General features: G+C 41.5%; 1 protein-coding gene across 1 annotated transcript; it reads left to right on the top strand.

Annotated features, from left to right (window-relative positions):
- Window positions 1-8,046: 8,046 nt before the first annotated feature.
- LOC150076871 (photoreceptor outer segment membrane glycoprotein 2-like) lies at window positions 8,047-8,628 on the top strand. The gene has a single exon (XM_090385708.1). The coding sequence runs from the start codon at window positions 8,047-8,049 to the stop codon at window positions 8,626-8,628; it is 582 nt and encodes a 193-aa protein (XP_090241834.1).
- The last annotated feature ends 18,734 nt before the right edge of the window (window positions 8,629-27,362 follow it).

Raw genomic sequence — 27,362 nt, 5'->3', positions numbered from 1 at the left:
TTACTGTTCTGGGGTTACTGTTTCCCATATGTACTACTTTACATTTGTCAAAGTTAAACTTCATTTGCCACCTCTCAGCCCATCTGCTCAACCTTTCCAGATCCTGTTGCAGCAGCATAGCGTCAGTGGTGTCCTTAACAACCCTGCCAACCTTTGTATCGTCAGCAAACTTGGACATTAAGCTTGATATACCATCATCAATATAAAAATAAATAAATTTTCTGTTTATACTCCGGGACTACCAAATGGTCAGAGGAGTTCACAAGATAGACAGATTACAAGAAACAGCACCGTATTCAGTAGTCACGGGCTTGATCCCCGGTCACTCAAGGCACGTGTGCTTATGCACCCGCGCGCCTGACCACTAGGCTACGGCGGCCTCATCATTTATAAATACAGAAAACAATAATGGACCCAACACTGAACCCTGAGGGACTCCACTAATAACATTAGTCCACGTTGAGCAGTGTCTATTGATTACCACTCTCTGTCTTCTCCCCCTCAACCATTCCTTTATCCATAGCAGCAATTTACCTCAAATGCCACACTGCTCCAATTTGTGCAGCAGTCTTCCATGTGCAACAGAATCAAAAACCTTTCTAAGATCCAAATATATAATATCAAAGTTATTCCTTGCATCCAGTTCTTTTGTGACTGCATCATAGTATCCAATCAAATTGGTCAGGCAAGACTTTCCCTTAACTAAACCATGCTGTGTTCGAGCTATAACTGAAGTCTTGTCTAGATGGTCCTGCAGTGCTTCTTTAACCAGTGCCTCCATTCATTTTCGTGGAACAGAAGTTAAACTCACAGGTCTATATTACTTGTGTCAGCCTTTGATCCTTCTTTGTGAATTAGGGTTACATTTGCACAACTCCAGTCTATGGGTGCCTCCCCAGAGTCCAAAGAAGCTCTCATAATTATGGCTAACGGTTTGCTTACTTACTTTGCTGCCTCCTTTAATATAACTGGATAGATCCCATCCACCCCGGGTGCCTTTTTATGTTTATCTTCAACAATTTCTCCTCCACTTTCCTCTCAATTATTACAAAATCATTTAGTTCACTGCCAGAGTTTACTTCACCTCTGGCATTCCCCTTCCTGAATATATCTCCTCATGTGTGAATGTAGATGCAAAATACTCGTTTAGTTTGTTAGCCATCTGAGCAGGATCCTCAACTGTTGAACCATCAATATCCAGTGGGCCAATCTGGTTCATCCCTTTCCTTCTAGAATTTACATAAGTAAAGAACTCTTTTCTATTTTTCTTTGCATCCTTTTCCAAGAATTTCTCATAATCTGCCTTTGCCTGCCTAACCTCCTTTGTGACTTGGTTGCAGACCAGCTTATATCTATCATAGGCTTCTGTGTCACGTGTTAATTTATATGTATCCCATGCATTTTTCTTCTCTGCCATATGTCTCATTAGTTCATCTGACATTGTTATTATTATAATAATAATAATAACATCCATTTAGGCCTAAACCTTGAACAATATTTCTTAGTTGGTATGTAAAGCCTAGTAGCTTCCAAGAGAAATCCTTTGAATGCTTCCCATTTTGAATTTGCCGTTGGTAACATCAACAGTTGGTCCCACTGTATAGAATTTAAATACTGTCTCAGACCATCGTAGTCGCCATTACGAAAGCAATAACCCTTCCCTTAACCCTGATGGTAGTTACCTCTTTGAGTAAATCCCACTTCAGCACACTGTGATCACTGCCACCTAGTGGGTCCTTTATCTGTAGATTCTTAATGCATGAAGAATAAATACTGATAATCAGATCAAGAGTATTGCTCCCTCTAGTTGCCTCCCTAACATGCTGATGTAGAAAACAATCATCCAATAATTCCACAAAAGCCTTGCTAGTGTGTAAGGGACCAACTCAAATTCATATCAATATCTGGGAAATTAAAATCCCCCATTATAAGACTCTCTGATTTACTGGCCCACTCTATTTCCCTGTAGAGTTTCTTATTATACTCATCAGAGTCATTAGGCCTATAGCACACTCCTACTCTCAATTTTGATCTCCCAATGCTTATGTCACACCAAACTGACTCGACACTGCACTGTCCAGCAATGTCGACTGGCTTCACTTCCTTGGATTTTATGTGTTTCTTAACTAATAGCATAACCCCCTCCTCCCTTCCTATCCTGTCTATCCTTTCTGTAGACATTGTACTCCCCAAATTCCAGTTCTGCATTCCTTATATCTGTGTGACACCACGTCTCTGATATCACAACAATATCTGCCTTTGATGTTTTGACAATACAGCCACATAAGCCACAGACACTGTGGATGTTAACTTATCCATTACGGTATCATACTATCCATTGATATCCTGAATTCGCCTTTGCTATTTCCTTTAGCCAAAGGATCAAATTCTAAAATTCTAATATCTTTCTATACATTAAAATAATTTTCCTTCTAATGCTATTTATTCAGCCAATGGGAGAAGAGGGATGCGGGTTACGTGGTAATATATAACAATACTAAAACACATAACAGAAGCTTTTACTGTGATAAAACAAACTTCTGTTTTAGCCTGGTCACGTGCTATGTTTATCTAACATAACCACGCAGTACCATGCTTGATTTCCATATGTAACATATTTATTTAAATAAACTAAATGAAACAAAGCATAATATTTGAAGAGTTTAAGATTCTATATCTATATAATATCGGTGTAAATACATCATAGACAACTCTTATAGTTGTGTGAAGAGCACCCACCGATGAAAAGCCAACTAGCTTTGAAACGGTGTCGTCTGGGTGGTGGCGCCCACCGAGAATAAGTGACAATAGTCTTCTCTATTAGTGAAGCGTTACTTATTCGGCGTAGTGCAATACTTGGTAACTCGTTGTGAAGAATGAGCACAATATGAGATACAGATGAGATCATGCCCACTATCGTAGTTTTTCTTTAAGTTTGTCTATGGTGTATCTACACCGATATTATATATATATATATACTGAGTGATCACTGAATTATGACCACCTACATAATACTTCGTAGGTCCTCCTTTTGCCCTCTGTACAGCAGCTATCCGACGTGGCATTGGTTCAACAAGATGTCGGAAGAGTTCGGGAGGAATGGCCAACCAAACTGTGTATAATACGGTCAGCAATGCAAGTATGCAGATGATTGGTGTATCCAGAAGTCTAATATGACTTTCCCTAGTGTCCCACAAGTGCTCTATGGGATTGATATCGAGGGAGTTCGGAGGCTTATCGATATGCTGGAAGTCAGAACTGCGTTCCTCAAACCATTCCATCACAACAAGTGCCGGATGGCTCAGCACATTATCATCTTGGAAGACACCATCACCATTCAAAAGGTGTAACATAGCGGGGTGTACACAGTCAGCAAGCAATTGACGATAGCGGAGACCACCGGTATGTTGTTCCACATGCACCAGGGGCCAAGTTCCTGCCAGTGAAACATGCTCCACACCATATAAATCCTCCACCGGCCTGCACTTTTGATAACATGCATGATGGAACAAGAGCCCCATGTTGTTGACACCAAATCCGCACACGACCATCCACGGTGTGGAGTAAATAACGTGACTCATCCGACCAGCACACCTTCTTCCAGTCTTCTAACGTCCAACTTGCATGCTCTTTGCACCAGGCGAGTCTTATACGCCGATGAACCTTGGTTAGGAGAGGATGCCGTAGGGGTAGTCTGCTGGTATAGCCCATAGGTGCGGGCGTGCGCAAATGGTCATGCCAGATATTGTTCCGGGCTGGCTCGTGTTCTATTGGGTAGTCAACTCTTCAACAGCCGCGCCTCTACGAGTCGTCGGATCCGGCGCTCAACACTAACATCAACCTTTCGCTGACCTTTGCAGTTTTGCCGTCGGGTTGTTGCTTGACCATTCTGACGCCAGTCCTGGTACACTTTAATTACGGCGGCTGTCGAACATCCCACCAGGTCAACTGTTTCATAAATCGAGGCACCAGCTCGTCGTGCACTCACAATCTGTCCTTTATTAAAGTCCGATAAATCCTTCCTTTTATCCATCACGCTCTGAATTTTACTACTTACTGAACCACTGACACCTTATCTATGCTGCGTAGGTCGACTAACTCCGCACTCTCGTACCTCACGTGGTCATCGGTCACATTCAGTTTTCATAGGAGTGTTCATAATTCAGTGATCACTCAGTGTATATGGTAACGTATTTATGTATTCATAGCTGAAGAAGAGACAGAGTCGAAAGCCTCTGTATTTAATTGTATTTTATCAAAAGAAGTGAGCGCAGCGGGCAGGGTGCGAATTCCCCTAGTATTACCATTAATATTAATATTAACTTTAATTTTTTTGATAACCCTTTGATTTTGCCGTATTTCTTTCGACAATTTGATGGTTCGGTTCAGAGAAGTTCTAATGAACAAGAAACAGCCGATTTCTGCCATGAAACTGAATCACACTGCAATGAAGGATTAGACAGAATGAAGGCAGGCAAAAATAAAGCTTATTTTCTCCTGAATTTTCCAAATTTCTATTATTATAAAAGAAAAAAAAAAGAGTAAACAGAAAGTGTGAACGATTCTTTTTTCAAATGGACAATGCAAAGTTACTTTTTTAGGTGCTTATGACTAAACGCCTAAACTTACACTGATGTGCAAAACTTAAGAACCAGTCAGGTTTTCACCTGTAGCTTCTCATAGAAGTGGTTTGGATATGAGAAAAATATACCAAAGGAACCTTGTGAAGTATAGAAATGATGAAGGAAACAACACCGACAACAACGGAAACAAAACAGTACACAGGGACTTTATGCAAAAATGGCAACATAGCACTGGCTGCCATGATACAGATGCATCACTGCAAAAGATGGAACAAAGAGAAGGAGTGGTCCTCAGTTGCAGATATGGCTACCCCTAATGTCGATGCAGGCTTTGCACTGCTTGTCCATACTTAGAACAATGTTGTTGATAAGTTTTTGCGGTAACATTGTCCATTCCTCTGTCAGCGCCATCTTCAGCTGGTGAACTTTTCTGGTGGATGTGGACGTGCCGCTAGGCGTCTCCCCCAGAACATCTCATATGTGTTCGATTGGATTTAGATCGACAGAGCGGGCAGGCCAATCCATACGAACAATGTCCTCACTTTCCGAAAGCATATCAACAGCTGCAGTGCGATGGGGTGTGGCGTTATCATCCATTAAACCCAGGGGTACACATCTGGTGAGTATGGGCTTGGTACACCTAGGGTTCTGAGCTGGATATCATCATTATTCTCCTTCTGGGTGACGCTCTTCTACTTTTGACTCTCTGTCTCTCTCTCTCTCTCTCTCTCTCTCTCTCTCTCTCTCTCTCTCAGGGTAACCCGGGAATTTTTTTTTTTTATTTGGCTGGTGCAGCTAATAATAATAATAAACACGAACCCCAGCCAATGGCACCTCGGAACAGACGCACATGGGGAGGGATTACCTCAGTTACTGTAAACCCCTGGCTTGTAGCCGTAAGGGGTATTGTGTACGGCGTGTGCCTTCTGTAGGCAATAAAGAGTTCTTCTTCTTCTACAGTAGCGTGCACCGGTTACAGTACCGCTTTCCAGTATCTGGAGATGTGTACGTCCATCCAAGACGACGTCTTCCCAGACACCTCGACCGCCATATCGATCCCTTTCAGTGTTTGCGGGGTGATACCGTGTGCCAACCTTTTGCCTAATTAGCTGACGTCCAGAATCGCTGCTGAGACTGAATCTACTCTCATCAGTAAAGAGTACCTTACCCCATTGCGCTGCTGAGTCCTTTTGTTCGATGCACCACTGTAAACGGTGTCTCCGATGGGCAGGTGTTAAAGGGACACGGCGTAATGGCCGTCGGGCAAACAGTCCACCTTTGTGGAATCGCCTGGCCACAGTAAACCGCGATATCCTGCGTCCTGTGTTCCTGTGCAGCTGGTTTGCAGTGGATCCCGCTGTCTGGTGTCGGTCGCTCTTGGGCTGTAGGAGCATATAGCGGTCATCATTCGGTGTTGTTTTTCGGGGACGACTACCACTGGTCCTTCGAACAGCTGTACCTGTCGTTCTGAAGGCCGACCACGCACGTGAGACGATGCTGTGGGCGATATCGAACTCTGCAGCCACACTCCTCGCACTCGACCTTCCTCGAGCTTCCCAATTATTCGACCTCTGCTAAAGTCATCCAGATGTTGTCTACTGGCCATTTCGTTGTCTGTAGCACTGTGTGAAACCAATCGAACGTCTGTAACAATCGTGCTCACCCTTCGGCAATTTGCACTTAACTGCTGAACTGCTGCTTTTATCTGTTTATGTGAGCCCTCTCATCACGATTTAAATTTTTGCATGTACACCAGCTTTCTACTGAACGGCCACAGTTATGGAAATCGCCACAGGCTTTTTTGTTTGATTTTGTGGTTGTAACCTTTAGAAATAGTGCTGACCCTTAAATTTTGCACACAAGTGTATTACAAAAGTGACGTTTCGGGATCCTTTCCAGATCCCATCCTATCATTAGACCATATAGGATTAAAATGAATGCATGGTCTGATGATGGAATCCAGGAAGGATCCTGAATTGTCATCTTTGCAATAAATTTTAGAATTAGGTCAAAATCGCTTGATTAATAAACAAACCTTGTATTATCCTTTAGTAAAAAATAAATACATGTACTTAATTTCAAAATTAATCCATGAATAATCATTGCTCAGCCATTTAGCGTCAGTCATATCCAAATTATATTGGAACATGCGAAGTTTTGACAAAACGCCTGCTGCTAAATATTAACTCCTTCGCAATAAAAGGAGCTTGTTATCTATTAACGGAGATTAAACTATAATCTCTGATAAATTTGTATGACTCTTAAGGAGAAAACATCTTTCAACATAGTTTGTTCTCTTTTATAATCATTCGTTAACTTAGTTTATAACTAAGTTGGCGAATACCTTATATAACCAGAGGCTAACGGCCCGGATGGCTTGGTGGCGATCGCCACCAAGGCAAATTAGCGTTTGTGGCATGTTATCGCAGGGGAAAAAATGGAAAAAGCCATAATTGTTTGGGGATCTCCGGGATCGACTGCAGCCAATGGGAAACTATAATGTAGGATCTAAATACGAGTAAATAAATATAGTTTTTTTTATTGCTTTGTGGGGGACAGTAATGAGTCCTCCGTCACATTATGATGGTTTTAATACTTGTTACTCGTTTGGAGAGGCCTGGATTCAGATTTCCTTATTGAAATTATCTGAAGGCCCTTTTTCAGTCTAATCATTACGAAGCAGAAGGAGTAGGATTTTTCTTTGTGAGTTGCTTCGTTTGTTTGTTTGTTTGTTTTTTTCCTAAGTCGCACAAGCATGTTTATGAACAGACAGGTGCATAAAAATAGTACGCATACATCCCCAGTAACACGGGGAAGATATTGTCTCTTGGGACCAGGGGTCTGATACACTCCCTTGGTCAGCGTTGTGGGAATTTATTTATTATCAATATGTACATATAAAGAAGAAGGTTGATGGTACTGAAATGGACCACCATCAACGTTGATGAACAAGAATGACTCAAATTATGTGAATAATGATTCATTCTCATTACTCAATTATTTCAATTTTAGTTAATGTTTCTAAATTCATTTAAATATCATTTCATAATTGCCTAGACTTAGTAAAAGTTCAGTTTCCATCTCCAATAGTTGCTGTAACTTACGTACACCAGTTTATAGAAACTGAAATTATACGGTTTTGAATTTATTAACATTACTTCAAGTCCTGTTAAATACTTGTAATAATCAAAATGTCAATACATTTGAATTTCGTAAACAATTAGATATTTTATATTTAGTGTTACGTCACTGGAATATTATTTTAATAACGCATTGTTTATGTATACTGTTTAAAGTCAGAGGCATCCCGGCCTCAGTTACAATAGCATTCCATAAGTAGTTCGGACAAATCCAATCTGAAACTACGGATGGCATTCTGTAGGATAATGGAGAGAGTGAGAGTGAGGCATTTTGTTGGATAATGGAATGATCACAAACAGCCTCCCAGTTTGCCAGAGTCAACATGTGCGACATAAGTATCACCGAATCTATGAGAAAAAAGTTTGCTCTCATATTGAGCATCTTATTTCTCTTTGTAGCCATACTCGGATTGTTTTTAATATTCTTGGGAGCTTTTGTTAATTTAAGAGTTAAGGCAAACGCTCATCTCATTAAGGACGTTGATACTAAAAAACTGGGCAATATGATTATGGGTATGGGTGGTACTTTATCAATCTTATATCTTGTAGGGTACAAAATAACCAGCGATTGTAGGAAATACAAGAGTAGAGTGAAAGTTCAGTTTTTGCTTCTCCCGTATATTGTGGTTGTATTTGTTGCCATGATAGTGTTATTTGTTATGATTTTTCTAACTAGGAAACAGGTAAAGCACTTAGAAGAAGGATTAGAGAAAGGACTTTTAGAATCCATGTCCCACTACAAGGATAACGAGGCAAAGAAAGCAGAAATGGACTTATTGCAAATGACATACAGCTGTTGTGGAAGCAAAGGTATGCATGATTGGTTGGGTTTAACTACGTGGTCACAGGAAGAACCAGGAAAAAAAAGAAAGAAAGCAAAAGAAAAAAGAATGCATACGTGGTAAGCTTTCTATTCTATAAATTTTTAATATAAAAGAGATGTATTTTACTATTTTATATTAGAAAATTACAGAATGTTATAACATTACTTAATTTAAAATAAATGATGGGCATAAATTCAGATTTCAGGTTCGACAATCTATCCAACAAGGAAATCATCCCACCCCAAATGGAATTTATTCTTCTCTGTCTATTTTTCAATACGAGCATGCATAGTACTTTTATTGACATAAAATGTTAGAAAATCATAAACACAGTAAATCAATGCGTGTAGGATTTAGAGCTAAAAAGCCTCAGACTGCGGAGGAGTTTACTGTTTTATATATATATTAGTTAGTGCATTAGCATCATTTCTATACACCACCATCAATAAGCCAACCAAAGTTGTACGGTGGCACCATTACGTGACATCTTATATATTTCACAACACGGTGCCTATCTCATTATAATTATTGTATTATAATTCAAATTTGTAACCCTCTGTTTTTCTACTCCTAACAGCATGGTCTGATGATGGCTATTGTTAAGATGCCTGAAACGTCGCCTTAAGTATATAGTAGTTTAGGCGATAAGCTTAATAAACTATATTATTAATTTCACGTGGTATAAGAGTGGTTATTAAATATAGCAATTAATGTTCAAAGAAAAAATAATTTCCGGATTTCTATTCGTCTGACTTTAATCAAATTTGAAAAGGCTGAAGGCTCAATAATATGAGGCTCAATAGCATCATATGCCTCTACTAGTGCTAATGCTAATTTTTTCTAAAATAGACAAACAAAATTTTGTGAAAATCCATTTGCTAGGAGCATAACCCCCCCCCCCCCATATATGCGTGTGTGACTGCGAAACCATTTTATTCGGGAGACGACCATAAGATTCTCATTGATTAATTTAAATAATAATGAAGTTAATTTAAATACTTGCACTTCGATTTACGAAGTGCAAGTATTTAATTTTAACTACCCCTGCACTTTTGTCCGTCAATGAACATTGAATATGGCCTTCACTAAACTCATTTTGCCGATATAGAAAATTCCTAAGAAGGAACCAATATCTCGATGAAAAATATTATTATTATTATTATTGCTCTTATATTATTTCTTCCTAATTGGGGGTTCCACCCCTTGATGGGTACTGCTACCAAGAACACAGGGTGGTTGTTATTTCTGGTGTTACTGTTAGTCGAGAAACTCCCTGACTGTCCTACAGGTGTTCAAGATTGCTACTTTCTGTGATTCCTTGTAGGTGTTCTCTGGGAGACCTATTGCTGGTTAGCTATTATTTGTCTTTGGCGTTGCTGTCCAGTCCAAAGACCTATTATTATAGGTCTTTGGCGCCATACTGGTGGTTGACATGATTATTGGGATGTTCGTTACTTGTTGCATATGCCACATCTCGTTGATCTCCTATCTTTGGTTTGTGTACTTCCTGATCTTTTCTTCATGGGTTTTCTGGAGGTTGCTAGCGTAAGGCACAGTTATGCCAATCAGATAGGCAGCCTTTTCTCTCTTGTCGACAAGGGTTATGTCCAGTCTGTTGTGCAGGATTGTGTGCCGTTATTAAGGGGCGGTCACAAGTACAGCTTGTAGGTTGGGGTCTCTAGTACTGGCTGGTGTTTGTACTACAGTGTAGAGTGTGTTTAGTGTCAAACGGCACCAGGGGTGTCCCCCATCTCCGCGTAGTATACATTGTGGGTGTGAAACAGAACACTGTCAAAGCCAGAGGTTTAAAGTGTATGGATTTTGAATATGTGTAGTGTCGTGTACCGTTGTTCCTCTGGTCATTTAGCCGCTGGGCCCCTAAAAGGTTCCAAAGTTGTCCACACTCTGCCGCGTGGAGGCAGACCAGGTACACTAGTGTTGTATTTATTTACTCTGGCAGGTCTTGCCGCCTAATTTCCTGAGATTTCAGTGGCTAGAACCTAAAAAAAAAAAAAAAAACTCGCTACAAGTAGGGGTCAGCCAAAAGAATTGTGCAATTGATGTTTTTAAGTTTTTGGGTGTAGGGCTCAGGCAATTTAGAGATGATTCAGATGCTGGTTATAAGTTAAAGAAAGAGGAGGGAGACTGAAGATTAGGGGGGGAAAAGACAGAGATAAGGGGTTCATAGGGAAGATGACCCCCAGAAACAGTGGAGCAGGCCCATGCTCCACCAGAGGAAAAGAGGGATGGCGAGGTGGCAGGCGACCAGGGTAACCTCCTCCCACCAGCCTGGGTGGTGGAGGAAAAGAACCATGCAAGGGAGCATGGCAAGGAAAGCTTAATGGCAGCAGCTTCAGGACTTCTGTGCATTTGGTCACTGCATAATATCATAGTTTGTGAAGAGTCTAAATCAAGACGATCCAAAGCAGTGTTGTCATCCATGGGACAGAGGTCCCATACCATTAGCGATGGTAGTCGTTGACAGTCTAGCTTGAATTTGGGCAAGACGAGTTTATCAGGTGTATATTCATTCCAGCGGTAGGGATCTTCTTCTTGTGAAGAGCTCCTGGCAGTATTGCGAAAAGGCCTTGTACTCTCTGTCGCTGTCCAACAAGTAATGCTCCTGGAATTTTGGATTGAAGTTAATTCTGGTAAACAGAATGCAGCGAAGGTCCTCATACAAAGGGCAGTCATACATTAGGTGAGTCCAACTCTCCAGCTCTCTACAGTGGCAGAGGGGATCATCAATAATTCCAAGACTTGAGAGTTTGGCTCTGATGGATCCATGACCTGTTAGCAAGAAAGTTGCGAACAGGCCGGGGGAGAACCATGAAGGAGACTTGGGATATACCTTGTTGATATGTGGAATAAATTTCCTAGTGATATCTCCTTTAGTAGAATTAGCCCATCTATCTTGCCATGTCTGTTGTAAATGGAGGCTAAGGCTTCAGCATTCAAGTTGTTAGTGGGATCAATGGTGTAGTCCATGAACGTCACTATTGTGCCTTTTGATAGTTGGTACCCGCAACGTATCACCTCCAGGTCCAAAGGAAGAGCGCCTGCCAGCACCTGAAGGGCATGGGTATTGACAGTACGGCAAGCCCTGGTAATGGTAAGTAGGATAAATCTTTGAATAGTTTCAAGCTTCCTTCTGTTTATTACTATTTTTGCTCTCGGATACCATATCCCTGCAGAGTATGTAATCGCCGGTAGAAATATTGCTTTGTAGAACAGCGAGAGAGTGCGGCGGTTGAGGCCCCAATCCCGTCGCGTAACTCTGGCGACCATGGCAGTGTAGTTCCTTAATTTTGTCTGCAAGTGTTTCAAATATGGGAGAAATGTAAGTCCTGAGTCCTGGATTATTTTGATAAATTGGTATTTCCTAGCTGGCTTCTCGTATATTATTCTGGCTACCTGGTCGTGTCGACCAGGATACTAGGTAGTTTCGGCCGACTAATTTACCCTGATGCAATCCGTGGGCCTTGCATTTATCTAGACCAAATTCCATCCTAATATCATTGCTGAATTCTTTTGTGACCCGGAGCAACTTGTATTCCCTTGTAAGGCAGTACAAGGGAGCAACTGCTCCCTTGTATTGCCTTATACAAGGGAGCAGTTGCTTCTCGTTTGCCATGTAGAGCTGGATGTCGTCCGTGCACATTAGCATTAGCATTATTAGAGGCATATGATGCAAGAAAGCAAGCTTCTGCAGCATCAGCCAAAAAAAATAAAAAAAAAAACCCTTCCACTTCAAACCTCCGTTCGTTCGAAATACCTGTCCAGCTTAGCCTTAAATTTATTTAGGCCATCAACTTCCACAAGGGATGGAAGTCTGTTCCACCAGCCAACTACCCGCTGGCTAAAAGCAAATTTCCGCACATCTATCCTACATCTGTCTTACCTGAATTTGAATTTATGCCCTCTCAGGTGATTATTCTGAGCAAAAGAGGCAGTATCCCATAAACATTGAGCATGCTCAAACCATTCAAGGCTTTTCACACCTCTATCAGATCACCTCGCCGGTGCCTAGTCTCCAGACACTGTAATTTGCAAAAGTTAAGCCTTTCTTCGAAAGAGCAACCCATCGTTCCGTTTACTAACCTTGTTGCCCTTCGCTGTACTCGTTCCAGCAGCTCAACATCCTTCTTGAAATGAGGCTTCCAGACCTGTATACAGTACTCAAGGTGCGGCCTGACCATTGCCTTATACAAGGGAATAATCCCCTCCCTATCCCTGCTAGAAAAATTCCTGTATATCATTGATAAGACACCATGAGCTACTCTTGCAGCCCGTCTGCACTGCTCAGAGAACTTCATATCTGCCTGCACAATTACCCCCAGGTCCTTTTCATTCTCTACCACTGTCAGTGTAGTACCACAGAGTTGATACGTTGCTCTGGGGTTGCTGTTTCCCATATGTAGTACTTTACATTTGTCGATGTTAAACTTCATTTGCCACCTCTCAGCCCATCTGTTCAACCTTTCCAGATCCTGTTGCAGCAGCAGCAGCATAGCGTCAGTAGTGTCCTTAACAACCCTACCAACCTTTGTATCGTCTGCAAACTTGGACATTAAGCTTGATATACCATCATCAATATTATTTATAAATACAGAAAACAACAATGGACCCAACACTGAACCCTGTGGGACTACACTAATAACATTAGTCGACGATGAGCAGTGTCCATTAATTACCACTTTCTGTCTTCTGCCACTCAACCATCCCTTTATCCATAGCAACAATTTGCCACCAATGCCACACTGCTCCAATTTGTGCAGCAGTCTTCCATGTGCAACAGTATTAAAAACCTTTCTAAGATCCAAATATATAATATCAAAGTTATTCCCTGCATCCAATTCTTTTGTGACTACATCATAGTATCCAATCAAATTGGTCAGGCAAGACCTTCCCTTAACAAAACCATGCTGTATCTGAGCTATAACCAGTGCTTCCATTAATTTTCCTGGAATAGAAGTTAAACTCACAGGTCTATAATTACTTGTCTCACATACCTTCTCTCACATTCAGTGAGAGAAGGTATGTGCAGGTTTTTCCTTCCTTCTTTGAGGTTATATCCATATTTGCTGATGTTGAGCACGGTGGATAGCGGGTTGAGTGCTAGAGAACCACAGTGGGCTCAGGACGTCCCACTAAAAGATTCCTTTCCTGATGGGAGGAATCTTTCAGGGAGATGCACTGAAAGATTCAGAACTTCTTTCTCCCTAATCTCCCACTCTCTCATGGTGGTACTCCATTTTTCAACGTTTGCTTCAAGGAAGTTTGTCACAGTCAGATTGATTTTGTAAATCTTCATGGTCTCTATTAGCCAGCTATGGACATGTGGACATGCAGACATGTGTTGTGTGTTATGCAAGGCGTCCTCTAAACGTTAGTTCAACTCTGCCATGGTTCTCTGTGATGATATACAAAACCAGGATACTAGGTTTTGTATATCAATAGCGGGTTGCTATTGATATACAAATGCCAAGTGGGCAGGAGCAGTATATTGATATACAAAAGCCAAGTGGGCAGGAGCAGTATATGATATACAAAAGCCAAGTGGGCAGGAGCAGTATATTGATATACAAAAGCCAAGTAGCCAAGTGGGCAGGAGCAGCAGTGCTGCGCACTGTTGCTCCTGCCCACTTGGCTACGGAGGCACCACAAAACTCTATACAATGGCTAGAAATGAATGTAGTGCTATATTCGTGTAGTGTGTGTGTGTGTGTGTGTGTGTGTGTGTTGCTTACTCGTTTCTGGCCACTTAGCTTCCCAGCGATCACCAGGAACCTGGTGATCGCTGGGAAATACAGTGGACGAGTACTTTCCAGTACCTGTCCATGCCACGAGGAGACGGGACAAACTATACACGTAGTAAACTAAAAGTATTATTAGCAGCACTCATAGGAAGAAACGCAAGTTGTATGGATGTAGCAGTCTCTTATATTCACGAACGGAGGTGAAGACTCCAAAAAATCCCGAATCCACTGGAGACAGTGTTACACCAATGGATGCCAGCAGTTACCGTACTCAAGAAGGCGAAATCCGGTTTCAAATAAACTGGAGACCAGCGAATTCTGCCCCCGAAGGGACTAGCATATAAAAAAAATAAATAAATAAAAAAAAAAGAACCGTCTCCAAATGGACTAGCATAATTAACAATTTTAGAATAAAAAATATTTAAATGGACAAAATAATAATTAAAGCTTCAAAAAGAAAATTTTAGAAAAATTTAATAGATAAAATGTTAAAATACTGTAATAATAATTATTATTATTATTAAATTAAAAGAAAAAATAATTAAGGAAAAAATATAATTAAGGAAAAATAATTAATAAATAAAAAAGAGAGAGAGATATAATAATAACACTACTCTAAGGAAATAATGAAGCCAAAGTAACTAAAGCTGAACTCCAAAACAGGAGGGTCGTAAAAGTAGTTTTGTGGAGTAGAGTACAGAGGTCAATTTAGTAATTCGGGTCGCCTGTTAAAAACTCCTGTAGCAAATTCCTGCAGAGCTGAGAAGGCATTTTGATTTGCAAGAAGATATCTTTCATTTCCAGGAAAAAAATTAAGTACTGCACTAGATAATGTTTGTCTTGAATTTAGTAAACTGGGAAAAAATTAAGATATGACTTCAGTCTTCAGAGGCGCGGCAAAAACGAGTATCTGACGTACCTATATTGAGCTGAAGAAGAGGGGGAGTTCAAAGAAACGTGGCCAGTAAAAATGTATGATGAAGACTTGGGTAGAACCAAAGCTAATTACTTTTTGAGGTAGTGAATTTAATATCAGGTATAAAACATTTGGTTACTGCTCCTTTGGTCGAGGAATTCCATCTCACTTGTCATCTTTTATGCAGCTCAGTCCAACATTACGCTTTTTCATTCTTTGGATCGGAAGTTGGATCATACACTGGCGTGCAAAATTAAAGGAGCAGTCAAGTTTTTACCTGTAGCTTCTCATAGGAGTGGCCCGGATATGGGAAAAGCATACCAAAGGAACCTCGTGAGGTACAGAAATGATGAAAGAACACCGACACAACAACGAAAACAAAACGGTACAGAGGGACTTTATTCAAAAATGGCAACAACATAGCACTGGCTGCCATGATACAGATGCATCACTGCCAAAGATGGAACAAAGGGAAGAGATGGTTCTCAGTAGGAGATATGGCCACCCCTAATGTCGATGCAGGCTTTGCACCACCTGTCCATACTTTGAACAATGCTGTTGATAAGTTCTTGCGGTAACATCGTCCATTCCTCTGTCAGCGCCATTTTCAGCTGGTGAACATTTTCTGGTGGATGTGGACGTGCCGCTAGGCGTCTGCACAGAACGTCCCATATGTATTTGATGGGATTTAGATGTGTACCATGCATCCGCTCCTGCCTGATTGAGCTGGTGCTCTTATTTCGATGTTATGCCAGCTCGATAAGACCTAACTCTCGTGAGAAGTTCTCTCCTTTGTATTAAAATATGTTTTAATTTGTATAATTACCTTTTTTTTTGTAAATAATTGTTCGAGTATCCCGAAAGTATCAGAAGGATGTAAACCCCTGGTTGTATGGCCGTGAAGAGTAATAAAGATTCTCTCTCTCTCTCTCTCTCTCTCTCTCTCTCTCTCTCTCTCTCTCTCTCTCTCTCTCTCGCTCTCTCTCTCTCTCTAATAACACGTTGGTGTTCACACAAGCAAAAATAATACAGGAAAGTAATACACAGCTTTTTTACTTGTGCTTTACGTTGATGTTCGTGTGAACATTAAACGCATCTATTACTGCACTGTCATTTTCTTTCCGTTTCTGCTCTGTGGCATAATAATTTATTATTAATCTTGTTTTTTTCCCGTTCTAGTTCTATCCAGGATCTGCTGTTATATCTTATTTCACTGCTCCATATGTTGTCCCCAGAACTCCTCGATCATCTTCTGCTCGCTTGGTCCGTTTCTATCTTTCCCGTCTTCTCTGAGATTTCTGTAGAAGGCTCCTCGGTTTTCATTGAAGATTCGGTTCATTTTTCTCTGGGAGCTCTCTTTGTACCGAAGTAGTCTCTAGCTAAGTGCGAGGAGGTTCTGCTTCATTGTGTCTAAGTATTCTCCTATTCTCTGATTTTTCCTATCGATTTCTTACTCCTGTTATTTGACTCTTAATTCTTCTATCTTTTGCTGAAGTCTTCTTTCCCCAAGCTGGCGATTCCTTCTTTTTTTGATTCTTCTGCTGCTAGTCTCTCGTTTCTTTTCTATTAATCCTGATGGCTGCTATAGCAACACAATTTACGGCTGTGTGTATGGCCTCCAGCGTTGCTTGCACATTTGTTGTCGTGCTAATGAGATATTATTTACTCAGTGAGATGGTCTGTGGCTCGTTACAGGATTCTGTTGGGTCTCTGCTTCGGTATTACGCGAATCTTTGTGGTGTTTATTCCTTCGAATTGTTAGGGCCTTTTTCCACTCGTGTTCTAATCTGAATATCATGACCTCGTCTCTTTGTGCTTCAGCTGCTCTGGGTTGTATTTCTTCTTGCTCTTCCTCATCTAGTTCCAGTTGTTGTTAGGTTTTGGAGCATCGGCGATTAAGGCCATGTTGCTCCTTATATATTATCTGTAAATTGCATGTGTTCTGAGGTCGATTTTCTGTTTGCTGGACGAAAGACCAGAGTTTCCGGGAGAAAAACCCATGCTGCCCTCCCCTGAGACCCCCAACACAGCCACGTCGTGAGAAAGACCCACAAAAATTCCTCTTGTCATTGATGGGATTCGAACTAGGGTATTTTCCACTGGGTATGGGGAGGTCAGTGGTCCTACTAACTGTGCTACCACGAGGGCCCTCTTGTACCGCACTGTCCATAATCTTTGTTCTTTGTAGTTGATCGCTCAGGACCTGAGCGATCAACTACAAAGAACGCTCAAGTCCTGCTTGATTTTTTCCAAGATTCCAGGAGCTATCGGTTCTTCGTGACGATGGCCCTTCTCTAGTCCGCTATTTGCTGTTCTGTGACCGGAATATTAGCATTAGCATTAGCATTAGTAGAGGCATATGATGCAAGAAAGCAAGCTTATTCAGCATCAGCCAAAAAAAAAAAAAAAAAAAAAACCACTACTCCCATTTCACCCCTCCGTTCGTTCGAAATACCTGTCCAGCTGAGCCTTAAATTTATTTAGGCTATCAACTTCAACAACAAGCGATGGGAGTCTATTCCACAAACCAACTGCCCTCTGGCTAAAGGCAAATTTCCGCACATCTATCCGACATCCGTCCTTCCTCAATTTGAATTTATGCCCTCTCAGGTGATTATTCTGAGCTAGAGGAAGAATCCCATCGACATTCAGCATGCTCAAGCCATTCAAAGCCTTATACACCTCTATCAGATCACCCCGCCGATGCCTAGTCTCCAGGCTCTGTAATTTGTAAAACTTAAGCCTTTCTTCGTAAGAGCAACCCTTTATTCCATTCACTAATCTTGTTGCCCTTCTCTGTACTCGTTCGAGCAGCTCTACATCCTTCTTGAAATGAGGCCTCCAGACCTGTATACAGTACTCAAGGTGTGGCCTGACCAATGCCTTATACAAGGGAATAATCACATCCTTATCCCTGCTAGAAAAATTCCTGTATATCATTGACAAGACACCATGAGCTACTCTTGCAGCTCGTCTGCACTGCTCAGAGAACTTCATATCTGCCTGCACAATTACCCCCAGGTCCTTTTCATTCTCTACCACTGTCAGCGTAGTCACCTTACATAGACCATAATTACTCAGCTTCCACCTTGGACCAAAGAATCTCTACACCAGTAGCTGCCTCCATCCTCGAATCGATGGCAAACTCCACCTCAACCGCAGCCTTACCTGCAGCTCCAAACACTCCTGTAGCTACTGCTTCTGAGACGCAAAACTCCTCAGGTGCTCACCAAACTCCATCAGCTCTGCCCCTTCAAACTGCCCCAGCAGATTTCTTGGCTACACAACTACCGTCTACTCTGGACCAAGTGGTCTCATCTGGGATCCCACCATCCAGTATGCTTACCATTCCTGCACCACCTGTTCTGGCTGGCCTCTTTAATGAGGGAGACACCACCTCCTTCCATCAGATCATCTCAGTCTTGCACAGGAACTTGGTGGCACTCCTCAACCAAGACTCCATAAGATTCACCAAAGCCACTGGAAACTATGTCCAGGAGCTTTGGACAAGCCTAGAAACAATCACAACAGCTCTTCTAATCGAGAATGAGAAGCTAAAAGCTGTCAATGAAGAAATCAAGACAAGGTCTACAATACTGGAAAAGGCCTTAGACATCTGCGCTAAGCTTCCGCAGTCTTCACCCGAGCGGGAACTGGGCCTAACCACAGAACCTGAATCAACTACAGTGCCCTCTTATGCCGGTGCTGTATTTAAGAACCTTCCAACCTCTAAACTGGGTGCCTCCATCCAAGGGCATCCACCAGAGACCAGTCAACAAAACCCCCAGCATATAAGAAAGAGAACCCTGATAAAACAGCAGAATCTGGTCGTTATCAGACCCATTAACTCCAAAGAATCACATACAAGTGAACAAATCAAGACCAAAATAATGACAGAGTTGAAAGATGATCTCAAAACTACGAAAATAAAAGCAATAAGAAAAACTAGAAATACAGGCATAGTGATCGAAACGGAAACTAAAAAAGAAGCTAACAAAATTATGACCAATGCAAAAATAATGACAATGGGTCTAAAGGCAGAGCCGCCAAAAAAGTTGGGGCCCTCTATCATCATTTTTGACCTCAGTGACAACCTGACCCCGCAGCAACTCACTGAGGAACTATACTGTAGGAACTTGCAGGAGTACTTCCCAGACTTAGAGGCAGATGCCTTAATCACACCTAAATACTCAAAAAAAGTCAAAGGAGGAGGAGGCAAAAACTGGATTGTTCAAATCAACCCAATCGCCTGGAAGGTCCTTAACAATCAAGCAAGGGTCTACATAAACTGGGGCAGACACCGCTTTCGCGAACATGTGGCTGTGCCTAAATGCTTCAAGTGTTGTAGGTTCGGCCACACCTCACACACTTGTATCCAGACAGTGCCAACGTGCGGCCATTGTGCTGAAAAAGGCCACGAATTTAGCAGCTGTCCTAACAAAACCAAAGATCCTATTTGTGTGAACTGTAAAAGTTTCAAAATCGACTCAGCACATTCCATCAGAGACAGAATATGTCCAACATATATAAAAGCCAAGGATCAGCACCAACAACGGATCGATTATGGGGAGACATCTTAAAAAATTTAACTTCGAAGAGGTAAAAATAATGCAAATTAACGCGCAGCGGGCCCGGGCTGTGGTCGGCCAAATCAGGATTCGGGCAGAAGAGGAGAACACGGATGTAATTATCCTGCAAGAGCCGTACACCCATAAGAACCAGGTCAGAGGCTATCCCTTGACCTACAAAGTCATCCAGGTGGAAGGGGAAACCCCCTGGGCAGCAATAGCTGTAAGAAACCCTGACATCACAGCCACAAAGATAACACAACTTTGCACAGCCTGGGCCGTATGTGCCCACATTATTACAGCGCTTGGAAACTTTTACGTCGTTGCCCTATACTGCCGTCCAGGAGAAGATATTATCAGGGCTATAAGATACCTTCAAAGTGTACTAAATACTCTTCCTGGAGGGAGAATTATCGTTGGGGCAGATGTAAACTGCAGGTCTCCCGCGTGGTACAGCACAACACCAGACCGTCGAGGAGCAACAAACGGCCAAAGATTGGAGAACTACCTGGGTAACTCCCCTTTCGGAATCCTCAATCAGCCAAACAACCTCCCCACTTTCAGCAGCACCCTTTGGGAAGCCACCATTGACATTTCTCTTGCTACAAGAAACACAGCCAGCTATATCTCCGACTGGAAGGTCCAAGATGATTGGACGACCTCGGACCACCGAGCCATTACATTCAGGATCACAAAAAACTGTAATAGACAACCAATTTCCAGAGTAATGCAACATAGATATGCAATAGAAAAAACAAACTGGGACACGTTCAGGGGTGCCCTGCTGGAAATGGTGGGAAAACAGCAGCAGAAACTCAGGCAAACTCAAAATCCAAACCTTCTTCAAAAAGAGATTACCACCCTATTAACACAAGTCTGCAATGCCACAATTAAAAGGAAAAAACCTTCTACGGGAGCGGTGCCCTGGTGGAATGAGGAGCTTCGAAGGATGAGAAAGGTGGTACAAGCCAAACGAAAAGCGTTCCAAAGGGCGAGAAGATCTTGGCCTGATGTGGAGGTCGAAGAACTTAAACAAGTATATCGAACAGCAAGAAACGTGTATACGGAAAGAATCAAGAAATCAAAGCAGCAATCCTGGGAGCAACTTGTCTCTTACACGGGAAATTCTGACCCCTGGGGGGTGGTGTACAAAATCACCACAAACAAACTCCCCAGGGGGGAAGTGAACACCGCTACAGAAACCCCGCAGGGAAACCTAACCACCACCTGGAGGGACTCAGTCTCAAACATCTTAAACAACGTTTTTCCTCCAAACATTAATCCAACAACAACTGAGCAGCATGAGATCTGCAGAGAAAATGAAACCTATTGGACTGGACAAGTTGAACCGCAGTTCACACATGAAGAACTCCTAGCCGCAGCAGCTCTTATCAAAGGGAAAAAATGTCCAGGGCCTGACTTGTTCGAGCCTGAGATTGTGAAGAAGGTTGTAGAGCTTTCCCCGGAGCTATTGCTGCACCTATTCAATCTCTGCCTACACACTAGCACCTTCCCTGATGACTGGAAAGTTGCAAATATGAAACTTATCCTTAAAAATCCGACAAAACCACCACATCTACCAAGTTCGTACAGGCCCATAGCCCTATTGTCCGTATGCAGCAAGCTCCTAGAGCGTCTCCTCCATGTACGGATCCAAAGCCACTATGAGAAAGCAAACCTAATATCTCCAAACCAATATGGTTTCAGACCAGGGCGTTCCACGGTTGATGCTCTACAGGCACTGCTCACTGAGGCCCACCAAGCAGACAGAAAATACTTCCTGATGATTACAATTGATTTCGCGGGAGCGTTCGACACCCTTTGGTGGCCGAGCGTCCTCCGCAGACTCAGGCAAGCAAATGTACCGGACAATTTGTTCAATATCATGAAAAGCTACCTCTCAAATAGGGTAATCACAGTAAATGCACCTTATCAGAAACTCACAAGACGGATACACCGTGGCTGCCCCCAGGGCTCGGTCCTGGGGCCGACCTTATGGAACATGGTGATGGACGAATTTCTATGCCTTGACCTCGGGGAGGTTCGTTCACAAGCCTTTGCTGATGATCTCATCCTGATGGTGACTGCAAATTCCAGGGCCCAGCTTGAGACATTGGCAAACCATGCACTCCAAATCCTCCAGGACTGGGCAAAAACACACTGCTTGACCATATCACCATCAAAAACAAACTCTCTGCTTCTTAAAGGAACTCTCTGCATTACAAGACCACCACAGATTAAAATTGGAAAAAAGACCATAAAGTTGTCAGAGCAACTGAAATATCTTGGCATAGTACTAGATAGAAAACTCTCCTTCCAAGCTCATCTCAAATACATCAGAACCAAAGTGAGAAACTATACTGCCATGGTTGCTAGGATATCCCGTCGGGACTGGGGTCTCAGCAAGCGAACCCTCTCGTTGTACTACAAGGCTATCTTCATCCCTGTGATTACGTATGCAGCCGGAATTTGGTTTGGCAAGGCTACGACTGCAGTAAACAGACGAATCCTGGATTCCACTCAACGCACGGTCCTGCTCTCCATCTCTCGTGCCTGCTGCACTGTGAGTACTCACGCCCTCCAGGTCCTGGTGGGGGCCCTCCCCCTCGACCTGGAGGTGGTGAGAAATGGAATGTTGTATCATCTGTCTAAGGGCGTGTCTCAGACCTGCTTGGGATTCGAGCTGAATCTTACCAACAACCAAAAATTTGAGAAGAGGAGACTTCAAGCACACATGCAGTGGGTGTGGCAGGACCGCTGGACAAATTCAACCAAGGGGGAAATCACCAGGAGATTCATCCCAGATGTTAGCAGAATCTATCCAAAATCCCCATTATGGTTTTCTCCAGGCTTGTATGCCACGTATTTGCTTACTGGCCATGGTTCAATAAAGGCAAAACTAACAACCTTTGGCCTAGAAGAGGACTCAACATGCGCCTGTGGAGGAATTGAGGACTGGGATCACCTCATGCACGAGTGCCCCCTCTACGATGACCTCCGCTGCCAGCTTATCACAAAGTTGACTTATATACCAAAAGGCAAAGAAAACCACTTACTGGATACTAAGGAAGAGTATCAAGCTCTCACCAACTATGCACAGCAGCTTTTCTTGAGGAGAAGACAACTAATTGCAGCAACATGATAACCCTCTACTAAATGAACCCAGGGACCCTGATGGTACTGGAACCAGGCAGCTAAACTTAACCAGCATTACCATCATTGGTGTGAACTACTATACATTCTCCAAAATGTCACCCACCAAAGATAACTACCAAATAACTACCTTTGAATAGAGACAACCCACAAATTAAGACAATCTAAGAAAGACAAAAGGTTCTTATTCTTCTGGACTTGTCTCTCATGGATGTGACCAATAAGACAATCTCCTAGATAAAAACTGACAATGCCACCGGCATGCCATTGGATGTCAACTTCTTTTCTTGGCCAACTAGCATTCCGAACCATGTACCCTAACTTGGTTCACTTTAATACCCCCTCCCCTGGTAGGGAGAGGGAGGGGATGGGTTTCTGTCTCCTCCCCCTCCCTGCTACACCCTTTTTTTCTCCTGGTGGGGCCAGTCTCCACTGACCTTTCTGGGGTTGCCTTCCCTATCAACCCCATATTTCTATCTGTCCCCCCCCTTCCTCAGTCTCACCCCTACTCTATCTAAATATGCATTTTATTCTATTTTATTTTTATTTTATTATAATTTTTTTTTATTTTTTTTTTATTTATTATTACTATTACTTTTTATTTATTTTTTTTTTTTATTTATTATTACTATTACTTTTTATTTATTTATTTTTTATTTTTTATTTTATTTTTTTATTTTTATTTATTTATTGATTTTTTTATTATTATTATTTTTATTTATTTTTTATTTATTTATTTATTTTTTTTTTTTTATTTTTATTTTTATTTTTTTTTATTTTTATTTTTTTATTTTATATATATTTTTTATTTATTATTTTTTTTATTATTTTTTATTTTATTTATTTATTTATTTTTTTTTATTTATTTTTTTTTTATTATTATTTATTTATTTTTTTTTATTTATTTATTTATTTTATTTTTTTATTTTATTTTTTTTTTTTTTATTATTATTTATTTATTTTTTATTTATTTATTTATTTATTTATTTTTTTTTTTAGGCCCTTGCCACTGAAATCTTAGGAAATTAGGTGGCAGGGCCTGCCAGAGTAATTACTTCTAATGCGATCCCTCTATGCCTGACCTGCCTCCTCGGGGTTAAGTGTGGGCAACGGGGGGTCCCACTAGGGGCCCAACGGCTAAAAGGTCAGAGGAACAACACAACATGACACTACACAACATAAACATGTACCTTACACTTTTTAAAATCTCTGGCCTTCACAGTGTTCTGTGTTTCACAAACAGAGTACACAACACGGAGATGGGGGAAACCCCTTGGGCCGTTAGACAATTAACACTCTACACTTTACTTTTGTCAGCGTAGTACCACAGAGTTGATACGTTGATCTGGGGTTACTGTTTCCCATATGTAGTACTTTACATTTGTCAATGTTAAACTTCATTTGCCACCTCTCAGCCCATCTGCTCAACCTTTCCAGATCCTGTTGCAGCAGCATAGTATCAGTAGTGTCCTTAACAACCCTGCCAACCTTGGTATCGTCTGCAAACTTGGACATTAAGAATGATACGCCATCATCAATATCATTTATAAATACAGAAAACAACAATGGACCCAACACTGAACCCTGAGGAACTCCACTAATAACATTAGTCCACGTTGAGCAGTGTCCATTGATTACCACTCTCTGTCTTCTGCCACTCAACCATCCCTTTATCCATAGCAGCAATTTGCCTCCAATGCCACACTTCTCCAATTTGTGCAGCAGTCTTCCATGCGCAACAGTATCAAAAGCCTTTCTAAGATCCAAATATATAATATCAAAGTTATTCCCTGCATCCAGTTCTTTTGTGACTACATCATAGTATCCAATCAAATTGGTCAGACAAGACCTGCCCTTAACAACATATCCGGTAATCGTTCCAACTACTTGGTATGTAGTCCGATCTGTACAGTAAATCGTCATATCGGTCTCTGGCTTGGTTATTTTGTAGTATGCTCGCAGGATGAACGTATTCATTTCGATGCTCTACTTCATGCGTTGGCGTTTTTCTTTCTGAGTGCTCACTAGTCCAGGTGCACAGGAAGCATTTCCAGTTGGCTGGGCTGGATGGTCTTGCCCTTCCCTTGTGGTAGCATATGGGGAGAGTGCTACTTGCTTCACTGTCTTCGACTTTTCGAACCGACCCCTCTGCCCAAGGCCTGAACACGAGTGTCTTTATCCTGTGCCACACTCGATGCTGTACGATTATTATTTCTCTTCAACATCGTCCATCTATGTAGGTGGACCTGTTTAGCTCCGGCTTACGTGGAAGTGTTAGTTCTTGAGTGACACCAGAGAACGTCACTATATACTTCACCCGTCACTTCAACCTTGAGGAAGGTAGGTCGTCTGAAGCGACTTTCTCGATGTTTTTATTATTATTATTAACATTATTCTAATTTATTGATATTATTATTATTATTTTTATTATACCAGTCTTCCAGCCTGATGGAGACGTGTTCGCTTCCTCCAAAGTGGGACTCGAACCCGGATACATCAGGCTGATAGTCCAGTGTCGTAACACTGGGCCATCGCGCCCTTTTTATTATTATTATTATTCATGAGACTTTGTTAATTGTATTCCAACATTTATTCTGTAGGCGCCGTAGCTTTCGAAGAAAAATGAGACAAAAGGGAAAGGGCAAAGGGAAAGCAAAAACCACTCCTAAACCACCGGCCAAAACAACACATGCTCCTCCTGGAGAGACTCCTACTGATCGATCAACGAGAGGGGTGCCTTTTAGCTGCTGCGATCCTTACTATCCTCGGGCATGCTATCATGAAAGTATTGCAGATGATGAGGAAGCTCGTGGTCTTTATGGTAAAGGATGCGCTGAGGTCCTTATAACTGATCTTAACAAACTGGTCAAAGCCAAAGCTTCAATGTCGATTATCTGTTTATTGATTAGCGTAAGTACGTTTTCGAATATTTCTCCGTAAAGTGCTTTTGCAAAATATCATTTTATTAATAGACAGGATCACAGATTAATTGAGATAGTCAGCTCCCATAGAGTACCACGATAGCTCAAAAACAACCTCAGCACCGGCACTGGTTACCTAGGTAAATAAGCTGTTATATGAGATCTTTCAGCTAAGTACTGTAGCCACCATAGCGCCCTTCAGACATTGTCGTGGCTATGAGATGAATGTATCGGCAGTGAGCTACATGTATTTAGCCAATTTTCATTTCATATTTTAGCCACTTTCTGTAACTTAACTGTACACTAGTGTTATTATATTAAGGTTAGGTCACCGAAATTTGCAAGAGGTTAAGCTGGAAATTTAAAACTTCACTGTGTAGCCACCGAAGCGGGCCACTCACTGTGGTGGCTACACGTTAAATGCATCAACAGTGAGCTACAGACTGCCATATTGCAGTTTGTTTTTCCTCTTCTTGTTGATAGCTGATCTCTCACTCCAACCACATCAATCAGCCAGCTGTTCCAGAAATGTCACTCCCTTCTTTCGAAAATGCTCGATGTAATTTATTCATATTCGCAAATATATATTTAGATGATTCTTGGAAATGGGGGGGGGAGGCGTTGGATGATTTGAAGCAGGAAAGTCACAGGCAGAAGTGGCATGTTGGCTTTATGTGTCAAACAGTATAATCACCTACTCATCTTTGCACTATGGAAACAGTTGGCAGGGTCATGGCAGCATTAATCGTAAACTGTTTAAACTAGGACTGTCTCCTACTGCACTTTGTCTGTGCGTTGCTGAAGAGGATTGGATCATATCTTACTTGATTGTTACTACTATTTGGACTATAAACAAGAATTTTAACTTATTGCAGGACTCTTCACTAGTGAAAATAAATCCTTACTTGTTCAATCTCAGGTTGCATTTAATGCTCTTAATACATTTGCTGCACGTTTCTTCAAGAGTAGAGATGAAGTTCGATCAGTTACTCAAGATAGAATGTTAGTCTTGTAACTCTTTGTACCTCAGGGTTGGTGTACTGAAAAGTTATTTCTAACTACGACTTCTCACAGTGATGGTAACAATATTAGATGGTAACAATATTACTGTTCTATATTAGAGCTACTTTTGGGTTTCTACCGCCTCTGAAGATTCTTCTTTTTGATCCTTGGGAAAGCTACTCCAGTGGATTATTATTATTATTTTATTTTATTTTTTTTTGGACTTGTATTGTTTGGTGAACTGCTGAAGCCACTTTGGACTTGCTATTATACATAGTGTATATATTTGTCAATAATGAATCTTTCCCTATTAATGGAGTTTTATGGGGTAAAATTTGGTCCATGATATTTGGACTATTTCCTCAAGGAAGACAGGCACGTTACTGAGGAGCTTTCTTTGTTTGCTGATCGTAATACCAGAATGGGATTTTTTTCGCGAGGGTTAATTTTCTTGTTATTTGAAACGTTTGTTTCCACTTCCTCCTGTTTACACTTT

This window comes from Mastigoproctus giganteus, chromosome 12 (assembly GCF_048544385.1).
Source record: "Mastigoproctus giganteus isolate SK-2022 chromosome 12, ASM4854438v1, whole genome shotgun sequence".
NCBI classification, from domain to species: Eukaryota; Metazoa; Arthropoda; class Arachnida; order Uropygi; family Thelyphonidae; genus Mastigoproctus; species Mastigoproctus giganteus.
This window is presented reverse-complemented; position numbering and strand designations above follow the sequence as displayed.

Coding starts and splice junctions, on each gene's coding strand:
- LOC150076871 (XM_090385708.1), top strand. CDS start 8,047: ATGTGCGACATAAGTATCACCGAATCTATGAGAAAAAAGTTTGCTCTC.